A 23,212-nucleotide genomic window follows, 5' to 3' on the forward strand; every position below is an offset into this window, starting at 1 on the left:
AAAATCAATCAGTATTTGCCTATTTGTACATATATATATATATGTACATACTTGGTCAATTATGTCCATGGAATCTCAAATGCAATTTCTATCTTCAAGCGCAACCCTTCACGTGTCAAACTTGCTTGAACTCTAACATACCAATGCCCACATTCTTCTCTCTCTATCCAAAACTAAACGAAACTTCCCAATTTCTATCCCTTCTTGTTCCCATTTTCCACCCTTTACAATGTCTCTCTCCATCTTCCTCCTATGGCTCTTTAGCATCCCTCTTTCATCCCATTCACTTTCCGCTCCTAGAGGTATCACTACAACCTAATCACACTCTTCTCCATTCTTCTACTTCCACTTTCGTTATTTTTTTTACTTTTTTTTTTTCCTTTTTTTTGTCAATCAATATTTTATTCACAAGGAAATTAAAGAAAAAAAACTTAAAGAAGAACAAATTTTTTCTCCCACAATTTTAAGATAATAGTGATCTATCCAGCTATAGGCATAGCCTAGTAATAGGCAGTAATAGGTGCATATGTGTCTAATTTGAAAGACTTAGGTTCAACTCTCCCTCTTTCAATTTATATAATAATAACAATAAAAACGATAATGGTGATCTATGTTTCTTCCATGAAGCAAACTAATCGTGAAATTAGATATATGTATGTTGGTTGCTTTCATGCATGTCCAACTTAATGGATGCAGGTTTTCCTTTAAGTTGTGGTTCATCAGAAGAGATATTCGAAGGCAATCTGAAATACATCCCAGACGAAGGCTATATATCTGTAGGAAACAAAACAAGCATAAAAAAACCTGGTTTGCTACCATTGCTGTCTACATTAAGGTATTTCCCTGATACATCAGCTCGAAAGTATTGCTTCGAGTTTCCCACGATCAAAGGAGGGAAATATTTAGTAAGAAGTACTTATTATTATGGAGGTTTTGATGGAAGGAAAGAGCCTCCAGTGTTTGATCAAATTGTTCAAGGGACTAAGTGGGGTATTGTTAATACCACAGAAGATTATGCCAAAGGACTTGGCTCATACTATGAAATTGTTCTCCTTTCTATGTCTAAAATTCTCAGTGTTTGCCTTGCAAGAAATAAGCAAACTACTTCTAGTCCTTTTATATCAGCTCTTGAAGTGGAGTACCTTGATGATTCGATATATAATTCCACAGATTTTTCCAACTATGCTCTTATTGCTCTTGCTCGCCATTCTTTTGGAACTGAAGGAACTATAATTGGGTATGCCAACTTGCCATTTTCTTTCTTTTCTTCTCTTCTAGTGCTTTGTTATGCTAGTGAAAACATATTGAACTTCATTTCCAAAGAAGATGATACTAAAATATATATAGAGAGAGAAACTTGAACTTGGGATTTTACAAAGTTGTTAATTACCGGAGAATTTGCCATTGAAAAAATGATTGAAATCATAGGATTTTTCATCTTTAGATATAGTTTTTTTTTTTTTTCCTGTTACAATTGGCTTCGACTAGGATTTAAACGGGAAATCTCACTGGTATGGAGATAACTCTAGCACCACTAAATTAAAGTTTATTATTGGTGATATAGGGTCTTTTAGTTTTTTATTTATTTATTTTTTTATACAAAGATTTAATCCTAAACAGAATGGCATGCATGAAAATTCTGTTTATAATCACAACGAGACTAGGATTAATTAGATTATTTTAGATATGTGTTAAACTCTTTTTATTCGGAAATAAGAGGGAAGAAAATGAAGGAAAAATGTAGAACTAGATGATGTTTCTAACAATATTCTAATGGTGACTATGTTAAAAAATTGAAAATTAGTTTTCCAGATGATCAGTTCAACCGGTTCTGGCAGCCATTCAAGGATCAGAACACTGTTGCAGAAAGTCGCTCTCCTGTAATATCTTCAGATTTTTGGAACTTCCCACCAAAGAAAGCATTCACAACAGGAATTACAACAAGCAGAGGAAAGACATTAAATATCCAGTGGCCTCCAATGTCACTTCCCAGCACCAAATACTACATTGCACTCTATTTCCAGGACAGCCGTGCTCCAAGCTCACACAGCTGGAGAGTCTTCACTATTTCTGTGAATGGAAAGCTTTTTTATCAGGATCTCAATGTGACAACCAAAGGTGTAACTGTTTATGCATCAGGATGGCCACTTTCAGGGCAGACTGAAATTGTCTTCATTCCAACTGATGTTACTGCCGTAGGCCCTATTGTTAATGCTGGAGAAATCTTTCAGATTTTGCCTCTTAGTGGAAGGACTCTCACAAGAGATGGTATAGAACTTATTCTAACTTATGGGAATTACTCCTTTTTTGCCTTGTTTTGAGAATATATATTTTTTCACTTGTGTATGCTTCAAAGTTATGATAATGGAAGATTTGGCACGAACCTTTGACAATCCACCTTCTGATTGGAGTGGTGATCCATGCTTGCCTCGTGAGAATTCATGGACTGGAGTTACATGTTCTCAAGAAAAAATGGCTAGAGTTATCGCTTTGTAAGTACATTTAGATATGCCTATCAAAAAGTACACTTAAATTAAGCTCTTAAACAAGTATTTTTAGAATGTTGTATATGCTTGTGATGAGATATGCCGCTATATGTCAATTAAGCCTGACATTGTTTGTCTCCTTATACACTTTAAAGGCATAGGGAATGAGAATTTTCTATTTAAATCCTCAAAATGGTAAGCATTGTTATTGGAATTGGATCAGTCAATTTGACTAGTTAATCGGACTCCAGATTTATCTGAATTTGTAATTTGATTGGACAAAGAAAATGACTTATTGTGATTCGTTTGAATAATTAAGTGTTGGCCCAAATATGAATTCGTAAGGTTGAAGACAAAAATTATAGGGCATTAATGTTAATATACTACATTAGTTTGGGGTAGATATAATGCGTCCCTTATAAAGTCTTGGACATTATTCTCTTCTCCATTGATCTAGTTTTTCAGGGGTAAGACTCATTTTCTTAACATGTAGCAAAGTCTCTCCAACCGATGTTAGGAATTCTTGCAAGTGTTTCACGTTCCAGGTGTTTGATTTTAAGCATGAGGAGAGTGTGTAAATATTCCACGTTAATTTGATCTTAGGCCGACCCATTTTCATAATAATTAATTAATTAATTAATTGTTTTGTTCTTTGTAATGTATATAGGAATCTTACAAACATGGGGATCTCTGGGTCGCTGCCTTCAAGCATAGGCAATTTAACTGCACTCACTCACCTGTAAGCAACTTGTTAATTATATGCTCAAACAAGATAATCTCATTTCGCTATTTGATCTACAAAGATAATTTCTGATTTACTAATACATACAGTTGGTTAGGCGAGAATAAACTCTCAGGTTCCATCCCAGACTTGAGCATGTTGAAAGATCTACAAACTCTGTAAGTCACTTAGTTTTTCTTTTATTTACATCTTAATTTGTAATTAATTAACTTCTAATTATGCTTGTAATGTTTTGAAGGCACTTGGATAATAACCAGCTTCAAGGATCAATTCCTAAATCTTTAGGCCAACTTAGGGTGCTTCATGAGATGTAAGTTTATTATCAATGCAAATTAACGTAATAAGATCATCGTCTAACAAGGTTCTAACTAGCTTTGTTTGACAGATTCCTTCAGAATAACAATCTAACTGGCAAAATCCCACCCTCCTTGCGGACGAATAATGACATAAATCTTCAGTATGAACAAAGCTCCCATCCTTTTCATTTTATATTTTGTTTTTATACCAAGTATTTCAATTGTTTTTGGTATTTATTGGAACTCAAACTCGAGATTAGAAATAACTTCAGTACCATTGTGTTAAAATATATTAAAATTTTCAAATTTTAGACTTCCTACTTCATAAATGTCACGACTCAACCTATGGGCCGGACCGGCACTAGGACCTGGGTCAGTCTAAAGCTCCTGAGGCCCGTAGTAAGCCTAACTATTCCTTAACCCAACTCTAAGGCCCATTGAGCCCAATTTCAAGAATTCAACTGGACAGAGTCCGGCCATAAAATGAACCTTTCAATAGGGAGTTTTTGACTCACCCGACCTGTAAACACAATATATAATCAATTGGGGAGCTCAGCTCACCCTCCACATACTCAAATGTCATGAAAATAAATGGGAGCTTAGCTCCCTCATACAGTCCATCAACATGCATAAAATAATAAGTTTACAGGTCCAAAATAACAATTTATATTACAGACCCAAATCAAATAATTATTTCTAACACATGCGAAAATTCTAAGAGTTAATAGGTTTATACAAAAATAAATAAATGACCTGCGAGGGAGAAAAGCAGGTTAACCTCAAAAATATCCTCCTGTGGCCTGGAAAAATATTGAATAGGAGTGAGCGTTCGAGTCAGAGAGTAAAATATCAATTTTAACTATAATCTCTATAATTATCTAAAGCTAATGTATCCTGTAAAGTGAAATGCAACATCAGCAATAAATTCACATCATAACAGCAAAAAGGTAATTTGGAGCACTCATACACCTAGTAATATCAATCATAATATATGAGAGCTGATCCCCTATACAGCTCTCTTAAATCCAACCTGTGCCAACGAAGAACTCAGCTCGGACTTCCACTTAATAACCAAATCGGCGTCCCAGCGAAGAACTCAAGCCGTGTCTACCTCGAAGGACTGGGTCCCAGCGAAGATCTCAAGCCGTGTCTACCCGTCCTATCCATAGTCAACACCACATCACACGCACACCAACGCACGCACACTGCTCCAAATTACCACAACCATATCCATGACACTTTAATAGTTATGAATGCAACATAAATCGTGCCTAGAGTTTAACTACATAGATATATGCATATAAGTTATGCATGGGCATGCTTGAACATATAATAATATCGAAATTACAATTAAAATTAATATTTTACTCACAGACTTGACAGCAATCACTATGGCTACTGGGCGGAGGAAGAAGGCTGTCCCGGCTCACCTGACAATTTTATTACAATCATTTAATAAATTTGACTCAATATAAACTAAGAAAAGACCAAATACGTCCTAAGTCGTGCCGAAAATCTGGCAGAGTCTCCCCTATACCTAGGGCCTACCCAACCTGCAAAAGGGCTCAAAACGCACTTCTATATTCACCAACCATACACTTACAACTCAATCATATCACACAGCCCCTCCTGGGCCAATCCAAATAGTCATCAATCACAATATGTAAATTTATAGTTTAGTCCTTATAATTGATCATTTTTGCAAAAACTGCACAAATAAGCTCTAAAAATTCTAAAACTTTGCCCCATGGTCCTTAACAATATTATTAGGCTATTTCAAAAAGAATCATAATTTTCTGAGCTACCATGAATATTTTATGGATTTTTAATCCCATTTAAGCACTAGAAAATTATGAAAAAGTAAAGTTCGAGTTTACCTATGCCAATTCCGACTTCGGGACGCGCTCAGAACGTCTGAAAATGGCGGGGTAGCCAAAATCTCGATCCAATTCGGAGACTTTTTCGATAACCGGTCTGTCTGGCCGAAATTCACGCATCTTATTAACCGCCGAATTTTCGCGAATTGAAGATACCTACACGAAGCCCACAACACGGGGGTTAGTACATAAATTTTACAGAATTTTCTAAGCTCATTTAATGCTCGGAAAAACACTATGAAGTTTCGTGGGACCCATTGAGAAATAGTATCAGAAAAATTTGAAATTTATATTGCCGCGAAGCTCTCGACGAGTGGAGCGCTCTGGTACTCTCGATTTTCTTGTGGGGTTCACAGTTTGCGAGAAATCTAGCCCAAAAGTCAAAATGGGCTAAAACTTCCCGGGCAAAAATTGGACAAACCGCTCGATGGATTTCGGTGTTCTTGGTGTCTATGGAAAGTTCTCGACGAGTAGATGGGTTTAGACACATGACCCGGCCCAATCGGTGGCCGGATCGGCCAAGAAGACGAAGGGTCGTGCGCTGCGCATCGCGTCACTTCATGCGACGCCGCCGCTTGCGGCGTCACGAGCCGGGAGGCTGGGAGGCACGCCACAGTCGGGTGGCTGGAAGGCTCACGATGAGGGGAGGTGGGAGGAGAGAGACACAGGAGAGAGAGAAAAGAAGGAGAACGCTCGTGAGAGAGGAGAAGAAGAAGAAAAAGGAGCATGCCCGATTCGGTCGGTCCGATCCGGTCCAGTTCGATTCGGCCGGTTCGATTCAGGATACAAAATTTTAAATTTTTTACACTACCTTAGGATCGAAAACGAGATCCAAAAATTCCGAAAAAATTTTAGAAAACTCAGAAAAATTCATAGACTCCAAATATATTTTTAGTTTTGCCACGTGGTCTTTAAATTAATTTTTAAAAATCATCAAAGTTTATATTTTCGAAAAATTGAACCCGATTTCTAAAATCTGAAAAATTTCAAATAATTTTCTAAAATTCAAATAAAATAAAATATCAATATTTACCAAAAAATAATAAATTTAAAAATTATGGGTGTTATATTCTTCTCCCCTTACAGAAAATCCGTCCTCGAATTTTACACAAGGCAGAATAAAGTACAGGATTACACATTGAACAGATAAGGGTACTTGCTACGCATGTCCCGTTCTAACTCCCAGGTGCACTCTTCCACTGACTGGCTCCTCCACAAAACCTTAACTATAGAGATCGATTTTGATCTTAACTGCCTCACTTGGTAGTCCTCTATGGCTACAGGTTGCTCCTTAAACGTCAAGTTTTCTTTCAGCTCTATTACATCCGATTGTAGCACATGGGAAGGATCAGGAATGTATTTCTTGAGCATGGAGATGTGAAACACAGGATGAACATGAGAAAGGTTGGGTGGTAGCTTCAACCGGTAGGCAACTGCTCCAACTCTATCAGTAACCTCAAAAGGTCCAATATACCGAGGTGCCAACTTGCCCTTCTTTCCAAATCTCATGACTCCCTTCATCGGAGAAACCTTCAGGAATACATAGTCGCCTACTGCAAACTCTACATCCCTCCGTCTGGGGTCTGCATAACTCTTCTGCCTACTGAAAGCTATTTTCAATCGTTCCTTGATTAAAGGAACTATCTTTGAAGTGTACTGCACTAGGTCTACATCATGCACCTTTGCTTCTCGCATTTCCGTCCAACACAGAGGAGACCTACACTTTCTTCCATATAGTGCCTCATAGGGTGCCATCCCTATGCTGGAATGATAACTGTTATTGTAGGCAAACTCCACCAAAGGTAGCTGATCATCCCATTGACCTCCAAAATCCAAAACACTCATGCGAAGCATGTCTTCCAGTGTTTGGATTATCCTTTCGGACTGTCCGTCTGTCTAAGGGTGGAAGCAGTACTAAAGTTCAAGTGTGTGCCAAGTGCCTCCTGCAACTTCTTCCAAAATCGAGAAGTAAACTGGGGCCCTCTGTCAGATATTATGGAAGCAGGAACTCCATGCAATCTGACTATTTCTTGAATGTAGAGTTGGGCATACTGTGCCACAGAATATGTAGTCTTCACAGGCAAGAAATGAGCTGATTTAGTCAGGCAATCTACAATTATCCATATTGAATCATATCCTCGCGTGGTATGAGGCAACCTAGTTACAAAATCCATGGTAATCATTTCCCACTTCCATTATGGGATAGGGAGCTCTTGCAGCTTCCCTGACTATCTCTGGTGTTCAAACTTCACTTTCTGACAAGTCAAGCACTTGGACACAAAGTCTGCTATGTCTCTCTTAATGCCATTCCACCAATAGCTATCTTTCACATCATGGTACATCTTGGTGGAGCCTGGGTGGATATTGTACAGTGTATAGTGTGCCTCTTGCATGATTTCATTTCTCAGATTGTCCACATTGGGCACACATATCCTAGAACCTTACACAAGAGCGCCATCATTGGCAAATCCAAACTCACCACCTTCACCTTACTGTACTCTTTCTATGATCTTCATCAATCATTGGTCTCTGTGCTGGGAAACTCTAACTCTGTCTCGCAAGTCTGGCCTCACTGAAAAATGAGCCAACATTACCCCCTCATCTGAAAGATCTAGGATTAAACCTTGATCCATCAACTCATGTACTTCCTGAATCAGCGGTCTCTTCTCTGCTGAAATATGCACCAAGTTGCCAGAAGATTTTCTGCTCAAAGCATCAGCTACTACATTGGCCTTCCCAGGGTGGTACTGGATGGTGCAATCATAGTCCTTCAGAAGCTCCATCCATCTCCTCTGTCTCAAGTTTAAATCCCTCTGTTGGAAGATGTACTTCAAACTCTTGTGGTCGATGTATATCTCGCACACTTCACCATACAGGTAGTGTCTCCAGATTTTTAGTGCAAAGACTACAGCCGCCATTTCTAAATCATGGGTGGGGTAGTTTTGCTCATGCCTCTTCAGCTGTCTTGAAGCATAAGCCACTACTTTTCCATTCTGCATCAAAACACACCCTAAGCCAACCCTGGAGGCGTCACAGTACACGGTATATCCTTCACCACTCATCAGTAGTGTCAACACCGGAGTGGTGGTTAGACACTTCTTAAACTTCTAGAAACTCTCCTAACAGTCATCTATCCAAATGAATGGAACATTCTTCCGGGTTAACTTAGTTAGGGGAGCCGCTATCCTGGAAAAATCTTGCACAAAACGCCTATAGTAGCCAGCTAGACCCAGAAAACTTCCAAATCAGTGACTGTTGTAGGCTTAAGCCAATCAGTTACAGCCTCAATTTTCTTAGGATCCACTTGAATGCCTTCACTAGAAACCACGTGTCCCAAGAATGAGATGCTTTCTAGCCAAAATTCACATTTTGAAAATTTGGCATATAGCTGGTGCTCCCTCAAAGTCTGCAACACCATCCTCAAATGCCACACGTGCTCTTCCTCAGTCTGAGAGTATACCAAAATGTCATCTATGAATATGATGACAAAACGGTCCAAAAATGGCTTGAACACCCTGTTCATCAAGTCCATGAAGGCTGCTGGTGCTTTAGTGAGTCCAAAAGACATCACCAAGAACTCATAATGACCATATCTTGTCCTGAATGCTGTTTTGGACACATCCTCATTCTTGATTCTCAACTGATGGTAGCCTGATCACAGGTCTATCTTGGAAAAGAATCTAGCTCCTTGGAGCTGATCAAACAGATCATCGATCCAAGGAAGTGGATACTTATTCTTCACAGTCACCTTGTTCAGCTGTCTATAGTCAATACACAACCTCAATGACCCATCTTTCTTTCTTTCAAATAGCACAAGAGCGCCCACGGGTGAAGTGCTCGGACGTATAAAACCCTTGTCCAAAAGCTCCTGTAGTTGCTCCTTTAGCTCTTTCAATTCTGCTGGTACCATCCTATAAGGTGGCATTGATATGGGGTTTGTACCCGGAACAACATCAATGCAGAACTCTATTTCCCTTCCTGGTGGCAACCCTAGAAGCTCCTCAGGGAAGACATCCATGAATTCTCTAACAACAGGAACATTTTCCATGTTGACACCTTCTACAGATGTATCTCTCACCAATGCCAAATACCCTTGACATCCACGCCTCAATATTTTTCTAGCACTAATTGCTGACACCAAATTATATGGAGCCACGCTCCTGTCACCATCAAAACTAATCTCTTCCACACCAGGTATGTGGAAATACAATTTTTTTATTCCTGCAATCTAAAGTGGCATAACGAGTTGCCAGCCAATCCATTCCCAAGATTACATCGAAATCCATTACTGGTAGAGGAACAAAGTCTGCTAGGAGGATCTTTCCATCCACTACTACTGGGCTACCCAGAAAAACCATATCTACATCTATGTTGTCACTAAGTGGGGTAGCTACAGACAAAGGGTATTCTAAAGTGGTAGGGTTTCTACCCAATCTCATGGCAAACACAGGGGAGACAAATGAGTGCGTAGCACCCGGATCTATTAAAACACGAGCCTCATAGGAACAAACCAGAAGAATACCTACCACAACTGCATTGGAAGCCTGAGCATCCTGGTGGGTCAGGGTGAAAACCCGAGCTTGACCTCTACCCTGGGTGGCAGAACCCTGATACTGACTTCTACCTCCTGATTTGCCTCCAAATCCACGTCCCCCTTGACCTCGGACCTATTGGCCACTGAACTGACTACCTGCCATGCCGAAAGCACTAGGATATAACTGACGAGGAACATTTGCAACAGAACTTTGTGATCCCATCTATGGCTCGCTGAACACGGGGCATTCCCTAGCAAAGTGACCTGGTTGGCCACACCTGAAGCATACTCCCGAACCCATCATACAAGGTCCTGAATGTCCTTTTCCACACTGTGCACAAGGCGCCAAGGAGGATCCTGAACTGTTGTACCCAGAACTGTTGTACCCCGAACTGTGACCACTGCTGAATCAGTACCCTGGTCTGAATCCTTGAGATTTGTGTCTAAAACCACTCCTCTTATTCTTACTTCTTCCTCTGTAATTAGTTTGGCCACCACTATCCATAGTACCCATGTGGGGAACACCTGAAGAACCCTCTGCTCTATTTTTCTTTGCCCTTTCACTGTCATCCACAGCATAGCTAATCTCTATCTATCTTGCTCGATCAACTACCACATCAAAAGACTGATCAGACATCATGGCCAGGTTTGCATACCTCCTGTCAAGCCCCTTTAGGAATCTCTTCACTTTTATAGTTTCTGTAGCTACTGCTGTAGGGGCATACCTGCTCAATTCCAGAAATTCTGTAGCATATTCATCTATAGACCTGCCATTCTGTCTTAAGGCCTCAAAGGCCCACTGCTTTTGATCTCTGAAACTTTCTGGTACAAACCGATTGATGAATAGTTCCATAAACTGAGTCCACGACAAACCCTCCATCCGAGGTAATATGTAGTCATTCATCCATTGTCTAGGTATAGGCCCCATGACATGTTGTATACACTCTATAAGTTTTCTATCAGTCAACTGTAACTCTGTTCCTGCTTGTCTACAGGAATCCAAAAACCGATATGCATCGTCTGACACATCATAAGTACCAGGCACCAACTTCTTGAAATTGATTATCTGTTTGTAAGGTTCCCCTCTTGGTGCGGTGGACTGCTGCTGCTGTGGAGGGTGGACCATATACTATGCTATCATATCGATGGTTCTCTGTAACCCGACTAGAGTAGTTGCCATGGGGCCCATGGGACCCTGTGCCATAAAAGACGGATCCTAAATTGGTGGCAGCTGCACTTCTACTTGAGCAGTTCTAGGCCTCCTACCCAGCCTCCTTGGGGCAGGCGCCTTATCCTGTGCTGACATCTCGTCAGGCACATCTGGTTCTGGTGTAGTGGCAGCTCTCCTGCTTCTACGCATTTTCTTGAAATTCAGCAGCATTAGCCCACAAAATTCAAAACTGCACATTACACAGCTCTATAGACTCATATTTACACGCAATATATGAAGCAGAGACTAGAAGCAAAGATGACAATGCAAGATGAATGTGGACCCTATGTTCCGCATGTGACTCCTAATAGACTCTTCCTAATACTTTAGACAATTATTCCCTATGAATCTGGAGCCTAAGCTCTGATACCACATTTGTCATGACCCAACCTATGGGCCGGACCGGCACTAGGACCTGGGCTAACCTAGAGCCCCTGAGGCCCGTAGTAAGCCTAACTATTCCTTAACCTAACTCTAAGGCCCATTGGGCCCAATTTTAAAAATTCAACCGGACAGAGTCTGGCCATAGAATGGACCTTTCAACGGAGAGTTTTTGACTCACCTGACCTGTAAACACAATATATAATCAATTGGGGAGCTCAGCTCACCCTCCACATACTCAAATGTCATGCAAATAAATGGGAGCTCAGCTCCCTCATCTAGTCCATCAACAAGCATAAAATAATAAGTTTACAGGTCCAAAATAACAATTTATATCACAGACCCAAATCAAATAATTATTTCTAACACATACGGAAATTCTAAGAGTTAACAGGTTTATACAAAAATAAATAAAAGACCTGCGAGGGAGAAAAGCAGATTAACCTCAAAAAATCCTCCTGTGACCTGGAAAAATATTGAATAGGAGTGAGCGTTCGACTTAGAGAGTAAAATATCAATTTTAACCATAATCTCTATAACTATCTAATGCTAATGCACTCTGTAGAGTGAAATGTAACATCAGCAATAAATTCACATCATAACAGCAAAAAGATAATTTGGAGCACTCACATACCCAGTAATATCAATCATAATATATAGGAGCTGATCCCCTATACAGCTCTCTTATATCCAACCTGTGCCAGCGAAGAACTCAGCTCGGACTTCCACTTAATAACCAAATCGGGGTCCCAGTGAAGAACTCAAGCCGTGTCTACCCTAAAGGACCGGGTCCCAGCGAAGATCTCAAGCTGTGTCTACCCGTCCTATCCATAGTCAACACCACATTACACGCACACCAACGCATGCACACTACTTCAAATTACCACAACAATATCCATGGCACTTTAACAGTTATGAATGCAACATAAATTGTGCCTAGAGTTTAACTACATAGATATATGCATATAAGTGATACATGGGCATACTTGAATATATAATAATATCGAAATTACAATTAAAATTAATATTTTACTCACAGACTTGACAGCAATCACTGTGGCGGCTGGGCGGAGGAAGAAGACTGTCCCGGCTCACCTGACAATTTTATTATAATTATTTAATAAATTTGACTCAATACAAACTAAGAAAAGACCAAATACGTCCTAAGTCGTGCCGAAAATCCGCAGAGTCTCCCCTATACCTAGGATCTACCCAACCTGCAAAAGGGCTCAAAACGCACTTCTATATTCACCAACCATACACTCACAACTCAATCATATCACACAGCCCCTCCTGGGCCCATCCAAACAGTCATCAATCACAATATGTAAATTTACAGTTTAGTCTTTATAATTGATCATTTTTGCAAAAACTGCCCAAATAAGCCCTAAAAATTCTAAAACTTTGCCCCGTGGTCTTAGCAATATTATTAGCCTATTGCAAAAAGAATCATAATTTTCTGAGCTACCACGAATATTTTATGGATTTTTAATCCCATTTAAGCACTAGAAAATTATGAAAAGGTAAAGTTCGGGTTTACCTATGTCGATTTCGACTTCGGGGACGCGCTCGAGATGTCTGACAATGGTGGGATAGCCAAAATCTCGATCCAATTCGGAGACTTTTTCGGTAATCGGTCTGTCTGACCGGAAATTCATAGACAAACAACTGTCGAATTTCCGCGAATTGAAGATACCTACACGAAGCCCATAACACGGGGGTTAGTACATAAATTTTACGAAATTTTCTAAGCTCATTTAATGCTCGAAAAAACACTATGAAGTTCCGTGGGACCCACCGAGAAACGGTGTCAGAAAAATTTGAAATTTATATCGCCACGAAGCTCTCAACGAGTGGAGCGCTCTGGTACTCTCGGTTTTCTCGTGGGGTTCACGGTTTGCGAAAAATGGACTAAAACTTCTGGGGCAAAAATTGGACAAACCGCTCTATGGATTTCGGTGTTCTTGGTGTCTATGGAAAGCTCTCGACGAGTAGATGGGTTTAGACACAAGACCCAGCCCAATCGGTGGCCGGATCGATCGGATTTCAGCCGAGAAGACAAAGGGTCGCGCGCTGTGCGTCGCATCGCTTCGTGCGACGCTTGCTAGCGTTTTAGGCGGCGGCCGGCAAACTAGGGTGGCTGGGGAGGCGCGCCAGCAGGCTGGGGTGGCTGGGGAGGCGGCTGGCCGGCGAGAGGAGGTGAGAGGAGAGAGAAAACGGGAGAGAGAGAGGAAGGAGAACGCGCGCGGGAGAGGAGAAGAAGAAGAAAAGGTGCCGGCCCGATTCGGCCGGTCCGATCCGGCCTAGTTCGATTCGGCCGGTTCGATTCAAGATACAAAATTTTAAATTTTTTACTCTGCCTTGGGACTGAAAATGAAGTCCAAAAATTCTGAAAAAATTCTAGAAAACTCAGAAAAATTCATAGACTCCAAATATATTTTTAGTTTTGCCACGTGGTCTTTAAATTAATTTTTAAAAATCATCAAAGTTTATATTTTCAAAAAATCGAACCTGATTTCTAAAATCCAAAAAATTTCAAATAATTTCCTAAAATTCAAATAAAATAAAATATCAATATTTACCCAAAAAATAATAAATTTAAAAATTAGGGGTGTTACAATAAAAATATTTTCTTAGGGAAAAAAAATTATTTTCTAGTCTTTTGCATTTGAAGTATTTGGAAAAATTTATAAAAAAAATATTTTTAAGAAAATAACTTTATTTTTCTTAAATTTTTTTTCGAATTTTGATAAATTTATTAAAAAAAATAAAGACCTTGAAAAGAAAATATAAGTTTAGGTGTATATATATAATTTTCAATATCACAATCAAATAAAGAAAATTAAAATATTTTCTCAGAATATAATTTTTACATGCAAATTATTTTTTTTGAAACAAATGAAGCTTAAGTAAAGCTATATCTATTGATTTGTATTGATGACTGTGTTATTGTTATAGGGTGTCCCCTGGAAATCATTTGTCTTCCTGAATAGGCGAAAAAAGAAATTGGAGGAGTATACACAAGTAAAAATATTTTATTATTAGGATTCAAGTGGGAATTTTAGGCCTTCTAATGATACAATACAAGTGTACAACTACTGGAACCAAATGTTGATATCAAGGACAACAAAGAAAGATTTATCAAGTTAATTATTTCTTCATTTGCAATTTGTGGAATTTTGCATGTCAATTTTTATAATGGAATCATGTAAGGGTTGCATTTTTTTTTTTTAATTTAATGTTCAAGACTAACATATAACATGTATAAAATTTAAATCATAACTAATGATGAAATCTTATAAGATTGTTAGTAGTACAACAAAACAATTTCATTTCTTGGACAACTTTTTTTTTTTAATTCAAAATAATATCATGCTATTTTACACTTTAACGCTATAAGTATAAATATTATTATAATATGACTTGAATTTTGAATATATTTTAATAAGTTAGATTTATAATTTGACTTGAAAAGTCCATAATTATAGTACAAGTTGAATAAATTTTTTGTGAAGTTTGCGGTAGTAGCAAAGCCCACTACTAAATTCATTGAGGGCTAATATTGTACGTTTCACCTATTTCAATTTATTATGGGAGTCTGAGTAAATATATTGAAATTAGAATTTAAAAGGTTCTGAGAGAAAATGTAACTTTTTTTTCACCGTAATAAAAATATGTTCTTTTGCGAATAATTTCTGGACATAAATTTTATAGTTGAATCACACAAATATTATGACATTATTATTATTATTATATTCTATGTGTAATTATATATATATATATATATATATATATATATATATATATATATATACAAACTTTAGTCTTTTTACAATTATAACCAAAACTTTTTTGAAAGGAACTGAATTGAATTTGACAAAATCATGGTAAATTACAACATAGTCTATGAAGTTTTATATGATTAATAAAATAGTTCATTTATTTAAAGATTATATTGAAATATTATTTATTTATTATATAAAATATATTTATAATATAAAATATATTTTACGTTTATTTTTAAATGAAATTTTATACTAAAAAATTAATTTTATTTATTGAAATATATTTTAATATAATAAACAATTCAAAAATTATATAATAATAAAATAATCACACTTTAATTTTTTTTTTCAATTTCCAATTATGCAAAGTAATTACATTAGAGTAAAACAACCATTAAAGTTATTGACTGAATATAGGTCATACAATCAATCGTAAAAAAGATTCACAATTTTGTAAATAAAAATAGCACTAAATCTTTCTAAAATCATATTAATTTCTTATTGGTTTCGAAAGATTAATATACTTGATAATAAACTGATGAGTAGAAAAAAAATTTTTTTAAAAATTATACAAGTGATTATTTTATTATTACTTTATTATTATGTAATTTTTGAATTGTTTATTATATTAAAATATATTTTAATCAATAAAAATATTTTTTAGTAAAAAATTTCAATTAATAATGTAACACCCCAAAATTTTAAATTTTATTATTTTATGAGTATTATTGATATTTTAATTTTATTTAAATTTTAAGAAATTATTTGAGATTTTTCGGATTTTAAAAATCGAGTTCGATTTTTCGAAAATATAAACTTTGATGATTTTTAAAAATTAATTTAAAGACCACGTGCCAAAACTAAAAATATATTTGGAGTCTACAAATTTTTCTGAGTTTTCTTAAATTTTTTCGAAATTTTTGGACCTCGTTTTCAGTCCCGAGGCAGAGTAAAAATTTAAAATTTTGTATCCTGAATCGAACCGGCTGAATCGAATCGGACCGGATCGGACCGGTCGAATCGGACCGGTCTTCTTCTTTTTCTTCCCCCTCCCTGCGCGAGTCCGACCCCTCTCCCTTTCTCTCTCTTTTTCTCTCTCCTCCCTCCTCCCCTTGCCGCGCCGCCGCCTTCCCTGCCACCCCAGCTCGCCGGCGCGCCGCCTCAGCCCTCCCCCACTGCCGGCCACCGCCTGGAACGCCGGAAAATGGCTCCAGAAGCGACGCGCAGCGCGCTCGCGACCTTTTGTCTTCCCGACCAAAATTCGGCCGATCCGGCCACCAATCGGACCGGGTCTTGTGTCTAAATTAATCTACTCGTTGAGAGCTTTTCATAGACACCAAGAACACCGAAATCCATCGAGCGGTTTGTCCAATTTTTACCCATGAAGTTTTAGCCCATTTTGACTTTCGGGCTAGATTTCTCGCAAACCGTGAACTCCACGAGAAAACCGAGAGTACCAGAGCGCTCCACTCGTCGAGAGCTTCTCGGGGATATAAATTTCAAAATTTTCCGACACCGTTTTTCGGTGGGTCGCACGGAACTTCGCAGTATTTTTCTGAGCATTAAATGAGCTTAGAAAATTATGAAAATTTTATATACTAACCCCCGTGTTGTGGGCTTCGTGTAGGTATCCTCAATTCGTGGAAATTCGACAGTTGATCAGGTTTGTGAATTTCCGGCCAGACAAACCAGTTACCGGAAAAGTCTCCGAATTGGACCGAGGTTTTGGCTACCCCCCCATTGTTAGATGTCCCGAGCGCGTCCCCAGAGTCAGAATCAGCAAAGGTAAACCCGAACCTTACTTTTTCGTAATTTTCTAGTACTCAAATAGGATTAAAAATCCATAAAATATTCGTGGTAGCTCAGAAAATTTTGATTCTTTTTGCAATAGCCTAGTAATATTGCTAAGGACCGCGGGGCAAAGTTTTAGAATTTTTAGAGCTTATTTGGGCAGTTTTTGCAAAAATGATCAATTATAAGGACTAAATTGAAATTTTACATATTGTGATGGATGACTGATTTGATGGGCCCAGGAGGGGCTGTGTGATGTGATTGAGTTGTGGATATATGGATTTGTGAATATAAAAGTGTGTTTTGAGCCCTTTTTGCAGGTTGGGTAGGTCCTAGGTATAGAGGAGACTCTGCTGAATTTTCGGCACGACTTAGGACGTATTTGGTCTTTTCTTGATTTGTATTGAGTCATTTGTATTAAATAATTGTAATGTAATTGTCAGGTGAGTCGTGATAGCCTTCTTCCTCCGCCCAGCCGCCACAGTGACCGTTGTCAAGTCTGTGAGTAAAATATTAATTTTAATTGTAATTTCACTATTATTATATGTTCAAGCATGCCCATGCATCACTTATATGCATATATCTATGTAGATAAACTTTAGGCACGATTTATGTTGCATTCATAACTGTGAAAGTGCCATGTATGTTATTGTGGTAATTTGGAGCAGTGTGCATGCGTTGGCATGCGTGTGATGTGGTGTGGACTATGGATAGGACGGGTAGACACGGCTTGAGATCTTCACTAGGACCCGGTCCTTCGGGGTAGACACGGCTTGAGTTCTTCGCTGGGACCCTGATTTGGTTATTAAGTGGAAGTCCGAGCTGAGTTCTTCGCTGGCACAGTTGGAATTAAGAGAGCTGTATAGGGATCAGCTCCCATATATTATGATTGATATTATTGGGTGTGTGAGTGCTCCAAATTATATTTTTGATGTTATGATGTGAAGTTATTGCTGGTGTTGCATTTCACTCCACATGGTGCATTAGTTTTAGATAGTTATAGAGATTATGGTTAAAATTGATATTTTACTCTCTGAGTCGAACGCTCACTCCTGTTCAATATTTTTTTCAGGCTACAGGAGGATTTTATTGTGGTTAACCTGCTTTTCTCCTTCGCGGGTTGTTTATCAATATTTGTGTAATTTTATTTACTCCTAGAATTTCCGCATGTGTTAGAAGTATTTATTTGATTTCAGTCTGTAATATTATTACCATGTTGGACCTGTAAACGTATAATGATATGCATGTTTGATGGACTGGATGAGGGAGCTGAGCTCCCATATGTTTTTATGATGATATGAGTATGTGGAGGGTGAGCTGAGCTTCCCAATTGAGTATTTATTGTGTTTACAGGTCGGGTAAGTCAAAAACTCCCCGTTGGTAGGTCCATTTTATGGCCGGACTCTGTCCGGTTGATTTCTTGAAATTGGGCCCAAATGGGCCTTAGAGTTGGGTAGTGAATAATTAGGCTTACTACGGGCCTCGGGGGTTTTAGGCTGGCCCAGGTCCTAGTGCCGGTCCGGCCCATAGGTTGGGTCGTGACAAATAATGAATGTATAATATATTTTATATTATAAATGAAAAAATATTTAAATATAAAATTTAAATTAATAGACTATTTTGTGAACCAAATAAGACTTTAAGGAACATATTATAATTTACTATTTTTCTATTTAAATTAATAAAATTATCATATATACATTTTATCCTATTTTTCTAAATCAAATAACATATTCACAAATAAAGTACATAACAGTATTTTTTTTACAATAATATAAATTTAAAAATTTTAAATATAAGACATATTATAAAAAAAATCATTTCAATCTATTATTTTTAAGTTATTATACTTTTAATTATATTTTTCCTACCTTCAATTTCACAGCATAATATATAATTTTCACTAATAATAATTTTTATTTTTACATTTTTACTAATACAAACTTTTTGCCATACTACTAAATCTATTACACATAATAAATAATACATATATAGATTTTATCCTATTTCCCTAAATCTAATAATATATTGACAATTATGCTACATAATTTAATTTTTTAATAATATTAATTTATCTCATTTTATTTTAAATATTGTAAAAAATAACAAATTATTTTTCTTAAAAAATATATATTTCTTTATCCACATTTCACCTAGTTACTTTTACCAAATAATATAATACACAGTACAAAAAAAACCTAAACATTTTTTTGAACTTATTCTTCTTTTAATATTTTTTCATTATTTACAACTTAAAAAACTGCATTTCACATTAATTTCATCCTATTTTTTTCCCTCTAAAAATTCTAAATATATATTCAAATTATTAATAATTTATTTTTTTCCCTATTTTCAACTATTTTTTTTACCTTCTTTACACATAAATTTATACCCTAAACCTAATAATTTTTTCTAACTTAAATTTTACAGCATAATATTTAAATTTCACTACTAATATTTTTTCATTTTTACTAATACAAATTATTAACCACATTATTATAATTATTACTTAATATTTTATTTCATTATTAAATTTTAAAAAAAATATCTAACTAATTCAAAAATTATCACTATACATAAATAATACACACACACACACACACACTGCACGTACCTTTGAAAATGGGAGAGAATCGGTGCATAAAATGAAAGGAAGAAGGAGGAGTATATATAGAGCGTGGGAGATGCTACTATAAGTAGAGTCTATCTGCAATGTTGATGGACAGGACGGGGTGGACGTAATAGGATATGAGATATGATTACACGTGTTGCCTTGGAAAGGGTATGTTGGCAGCTGAAGCTGCCATGGGCAGCGCCCAGCTGCCCATTTCTGCCAGTTTTTTTTTTCTACGCTAGACTCTTTTTTTTTTTTTTTTTTTTTTTTTCAGTTTTACTTTTGCATTTCATACCTATACTTGGTTCTGCATGTCATGCAAAACGAGATGTACTTGGTTCTGCATGTCATGCTAAACGAGGTGTATTTGGTTCACGCTAGAAAATGTCACTTGGTCGCTACTTATAGTAGCACCTAGCTGGGGAAATTTTTTTTCCTATTTTCATTGCTTTTTTTTTTTTACTTTTTTACCACTTTTTTCTTTTTTCTGTTTACTTCAGCAACTCTTTCACACTAAACGAGAAGAATCTAGTAGGCCCTGTAGTCGTTACCTAACGTAGCACCTACCTACAACAGACTTTTTTATTATTATTTTTTTTCTGTTTTCATGATTATTTTTTGTCTTGGTCAAAGCGACAGCGTGGGTCACTACTTAGAGTAGCGTCCTGCATTTTCAATTAATTTTTTTTTTTTCATTTCAATCCACATAAATTAAGGTAATTTCATTTGAGCTCATAGATGCTGGTCATAATTGAGTCTTCCTCTCTCTCTTTGCTAACTCATCAACTTTTACCCCCTTTTGGTAAATAATCAACAACCCACCCCCTTTTGGTAATTTAATTTTTCATTATCACCCTCTTGGTAATTTCCCCTTGTGCCTCACTCCAAATTTCCATATCCATAAAGACCGAGTTCTAGTGAGACTTGCTCAAGCTGCGACTACCCATCCAGTCCATATTCATCATATGCCATATATATCTATACATAATATACACACACCCCTAAATTATCCTCAGGGTGACAAACACAAGTAAATATTAATAAATAGATATGCAACAATAAGAGTGCTCTTAATTTATTTAACTAAGCATGTAAATATATTTATAAAATGCATGAACATGGCAAAAATATATAAATAATATTGAAATTACAAAATATAATCAATATCCAACTCACAGTGCAATCCAATGCTTATTGATTCTGCTCAGAAGAAGAAAATAATTGATTTGAATCACCTAAGCAAATATACTAAAGAACTGTTAAGAATATACTAACAATAATTAATTAAATAAATAAAAGACTTCTTAGATTCGTGCCAAAAATTCAGCAGAGTGTCCTCTATACCTAAGACTTAACCTCCCTGCAAGAAAACACAATTTATATCTCAACAACCCAAAGACCTCAGACCCACAATATAACATAATACAATGCCCATTCGGGGCCTCCTAGAACAACCTAAACTAGTGTCATTGCTCAACTTCAGCTCAAGGGTCTAAAATTTATTATTGTCCAAAAATATCCTATTTACTTTCAAAAATTCTATAAATATTCATGGAGGTCTTTAATAATATTATCTTAATATTACAATTAAAATTATTGTATTTCATATACTCATGAATATTTTATTAATTATCGAACTATAGCTCAACTTAAGGCAAAAATAGTGAATTTGCATTCAGAGTTACCTACGCTAATTCTAACACTTAGAACTCGTCCGGGGTATCTAAAAATAGTAGGAACGACTATAATGTCAACCTACTTCTGAGGTGAGTTCTGGAGCCCGAGTGTCCAAACTAAAATTGCAGTCTTGGGCGTCAATGGAATTTATCTGAAAGGAAAGGACCTGCATTAAGCCCACAATATAAGGAGTTAGAAAAAATTTTTTGTTTAATCCAAAAGATGATTTTAAAGACCCAAAATCTCACCAGTAAGCTAGTGGGTCTTGAAAATTTTTTAGTATCAAAAAGTTCTTGAATTGGTATCCTTTCAAAGCTCTCGAAGTGTACAATGCGCTGATATACTCGGATTTTTGAAAAAAAATTCGGTTTGAGAGAAATTAGTTTAGAAGTTAAAATGGGCTAAAATTTCTGAAGCTCGATTTGCGCAAACTGAGAAACGATACTACACAAACTTGGAATCTACATGATGCCTATGAAGAGGAGAGGGGGACTGCTGTCCCCTTTTTTAAACTTTTGAGTTTTTTTTTTATTATTTAAAAGCAAAACTATAAATTAATCTATAAACTTTCTAAATTTATAAATTAATCTATAAACTTTCTAAATTTTCTCAAATAAGTCCAAAAATTCTTTTCAACTAAGTCCAATTCTAATTTAATACATTTAAAATTAAGTAATGAAAACAATAATAATAATAATAACACAAATAATAATAATAATAATAATTATATTAAATTTGAAATATCTAAAACATAAAATTGTAGAATTTCACAATCAAAGAAATTTTAATTAAAAGTTAGAAAATTAAATTTTAAGACTTTAAAAAAATAATATCATGAAATATATTTATTTAATAAAGTAATACTATAATAATTTAATTTATAAATTATTTATTTTTAAAAATTTTTAAGATTATTACAATAAAGCTTAAATTTGGGTGGATGATACAATAAAGATTTTACTTAGGCCTATTACCCAGTTCACTATTTCTATTCATGAAATGCTAATTGTGGAATTAATTATCATTACAATAATAATTTTCAAATAAAAATAAAAACTAAAAAGTAAAACGATAATACCCTAAAATCTGAAATGCAACAATAGGAGAGAAGAAGAAAAGAAAAATATCCAAGTTGCTTATCTTTCCTAATCCCTTGATTTGGTCAAAGCCTTCCTAAAATACAACCAATAACATCAACGCCCACATGAAATAAAAAGCACCTATATACTTCTCCATCTCCATCTCCATCGTTTGGTGTTTGCTACATCTACAAAGCTCATCTAAGATACTTCAACTGTTACGCTTTGTATAGAGTACATAAAGTTGGAAGTTGATGAAAGCAGCAATTTTGGAAGCCTGGACGTGTTTACATGAGGAAATTAAAAGACACCCTATTAAAAAAAAATAAAAATAATAATATACATATATATATGTAATTAAAAATTGAAAAGTATATTATAGAACTGAAAGGTGGGACTATGTCTAATTTAACTTAGTATAATGATTAACAGCATATCACTTGACTAGCAAGTATCAGATTTGATTTTCAACTCCTCTAATTTTTATATGAAAATGATTGTAATATAATTTAATATATTTATGATTAAAATTATTAAAAAATAAAAAATAATAATTATTAAATTATACATATGTATATTTAAAAAAGTAATATATATAAAATTAAAATTTTATTCGAATTTATACAGTTTTAATATAATTTTTAATTAGATTTAGAATCAAATTAAAATAATAATATGAATTTTTTTAATAAAAAATAATAGTAAATAAAATATATATATATATATATTAATTTCGATAT

At 35.9% G+C, this 23,212-nt stretch overlaps 1 protein-coding gene across 1 annotated transcript; it reads left to right on the forward strand.

The window, feature by feature from the left end:
• The first annotated feature begins 229 nt into the window (after positions 1-229).
• Positions 230-14,515, forward strand: LOC110667062 (probable LRR receptor-like serine/threonine-protein kinase At5g59680). The gene is made up of 9 exons (XM_021827771.2): positions 230-302; positions 697-1,237; positions 1,805-2,268; positions 2,357-2,492; positions 3,154-3,225; positions 3,318-3,386; positions 3,467-3,538; positions 3,614-3,685; positions 14,485-14,515. The coding sequence occupies exons 1-9, from the start codon at positions 230-232 to the stop codon at positions 14,513-14,515; spliced, it is 1,530 nt and encodes a 509-aa protein (XP_021683463.1).
• The last annotated feature ends 8,697 nt before the right edge of the window (positions 14,516-23,212 follow it).

Source organism: Hevea brasiliensis, chromosome 8 (assembly GCF_030052815.1).
Source record: "Hevea brasiliensis isolate MT/VB/25A 57/8 chromosome 8, ASM3005281v1, whole genome shotgun sequence".
NCBI lineage: Eukaryota > Viridiplantae > Streptophyta > Magnoliopsida > Malpighiales > Euphorbiaceae > Hevea > Hevea brasiliensis.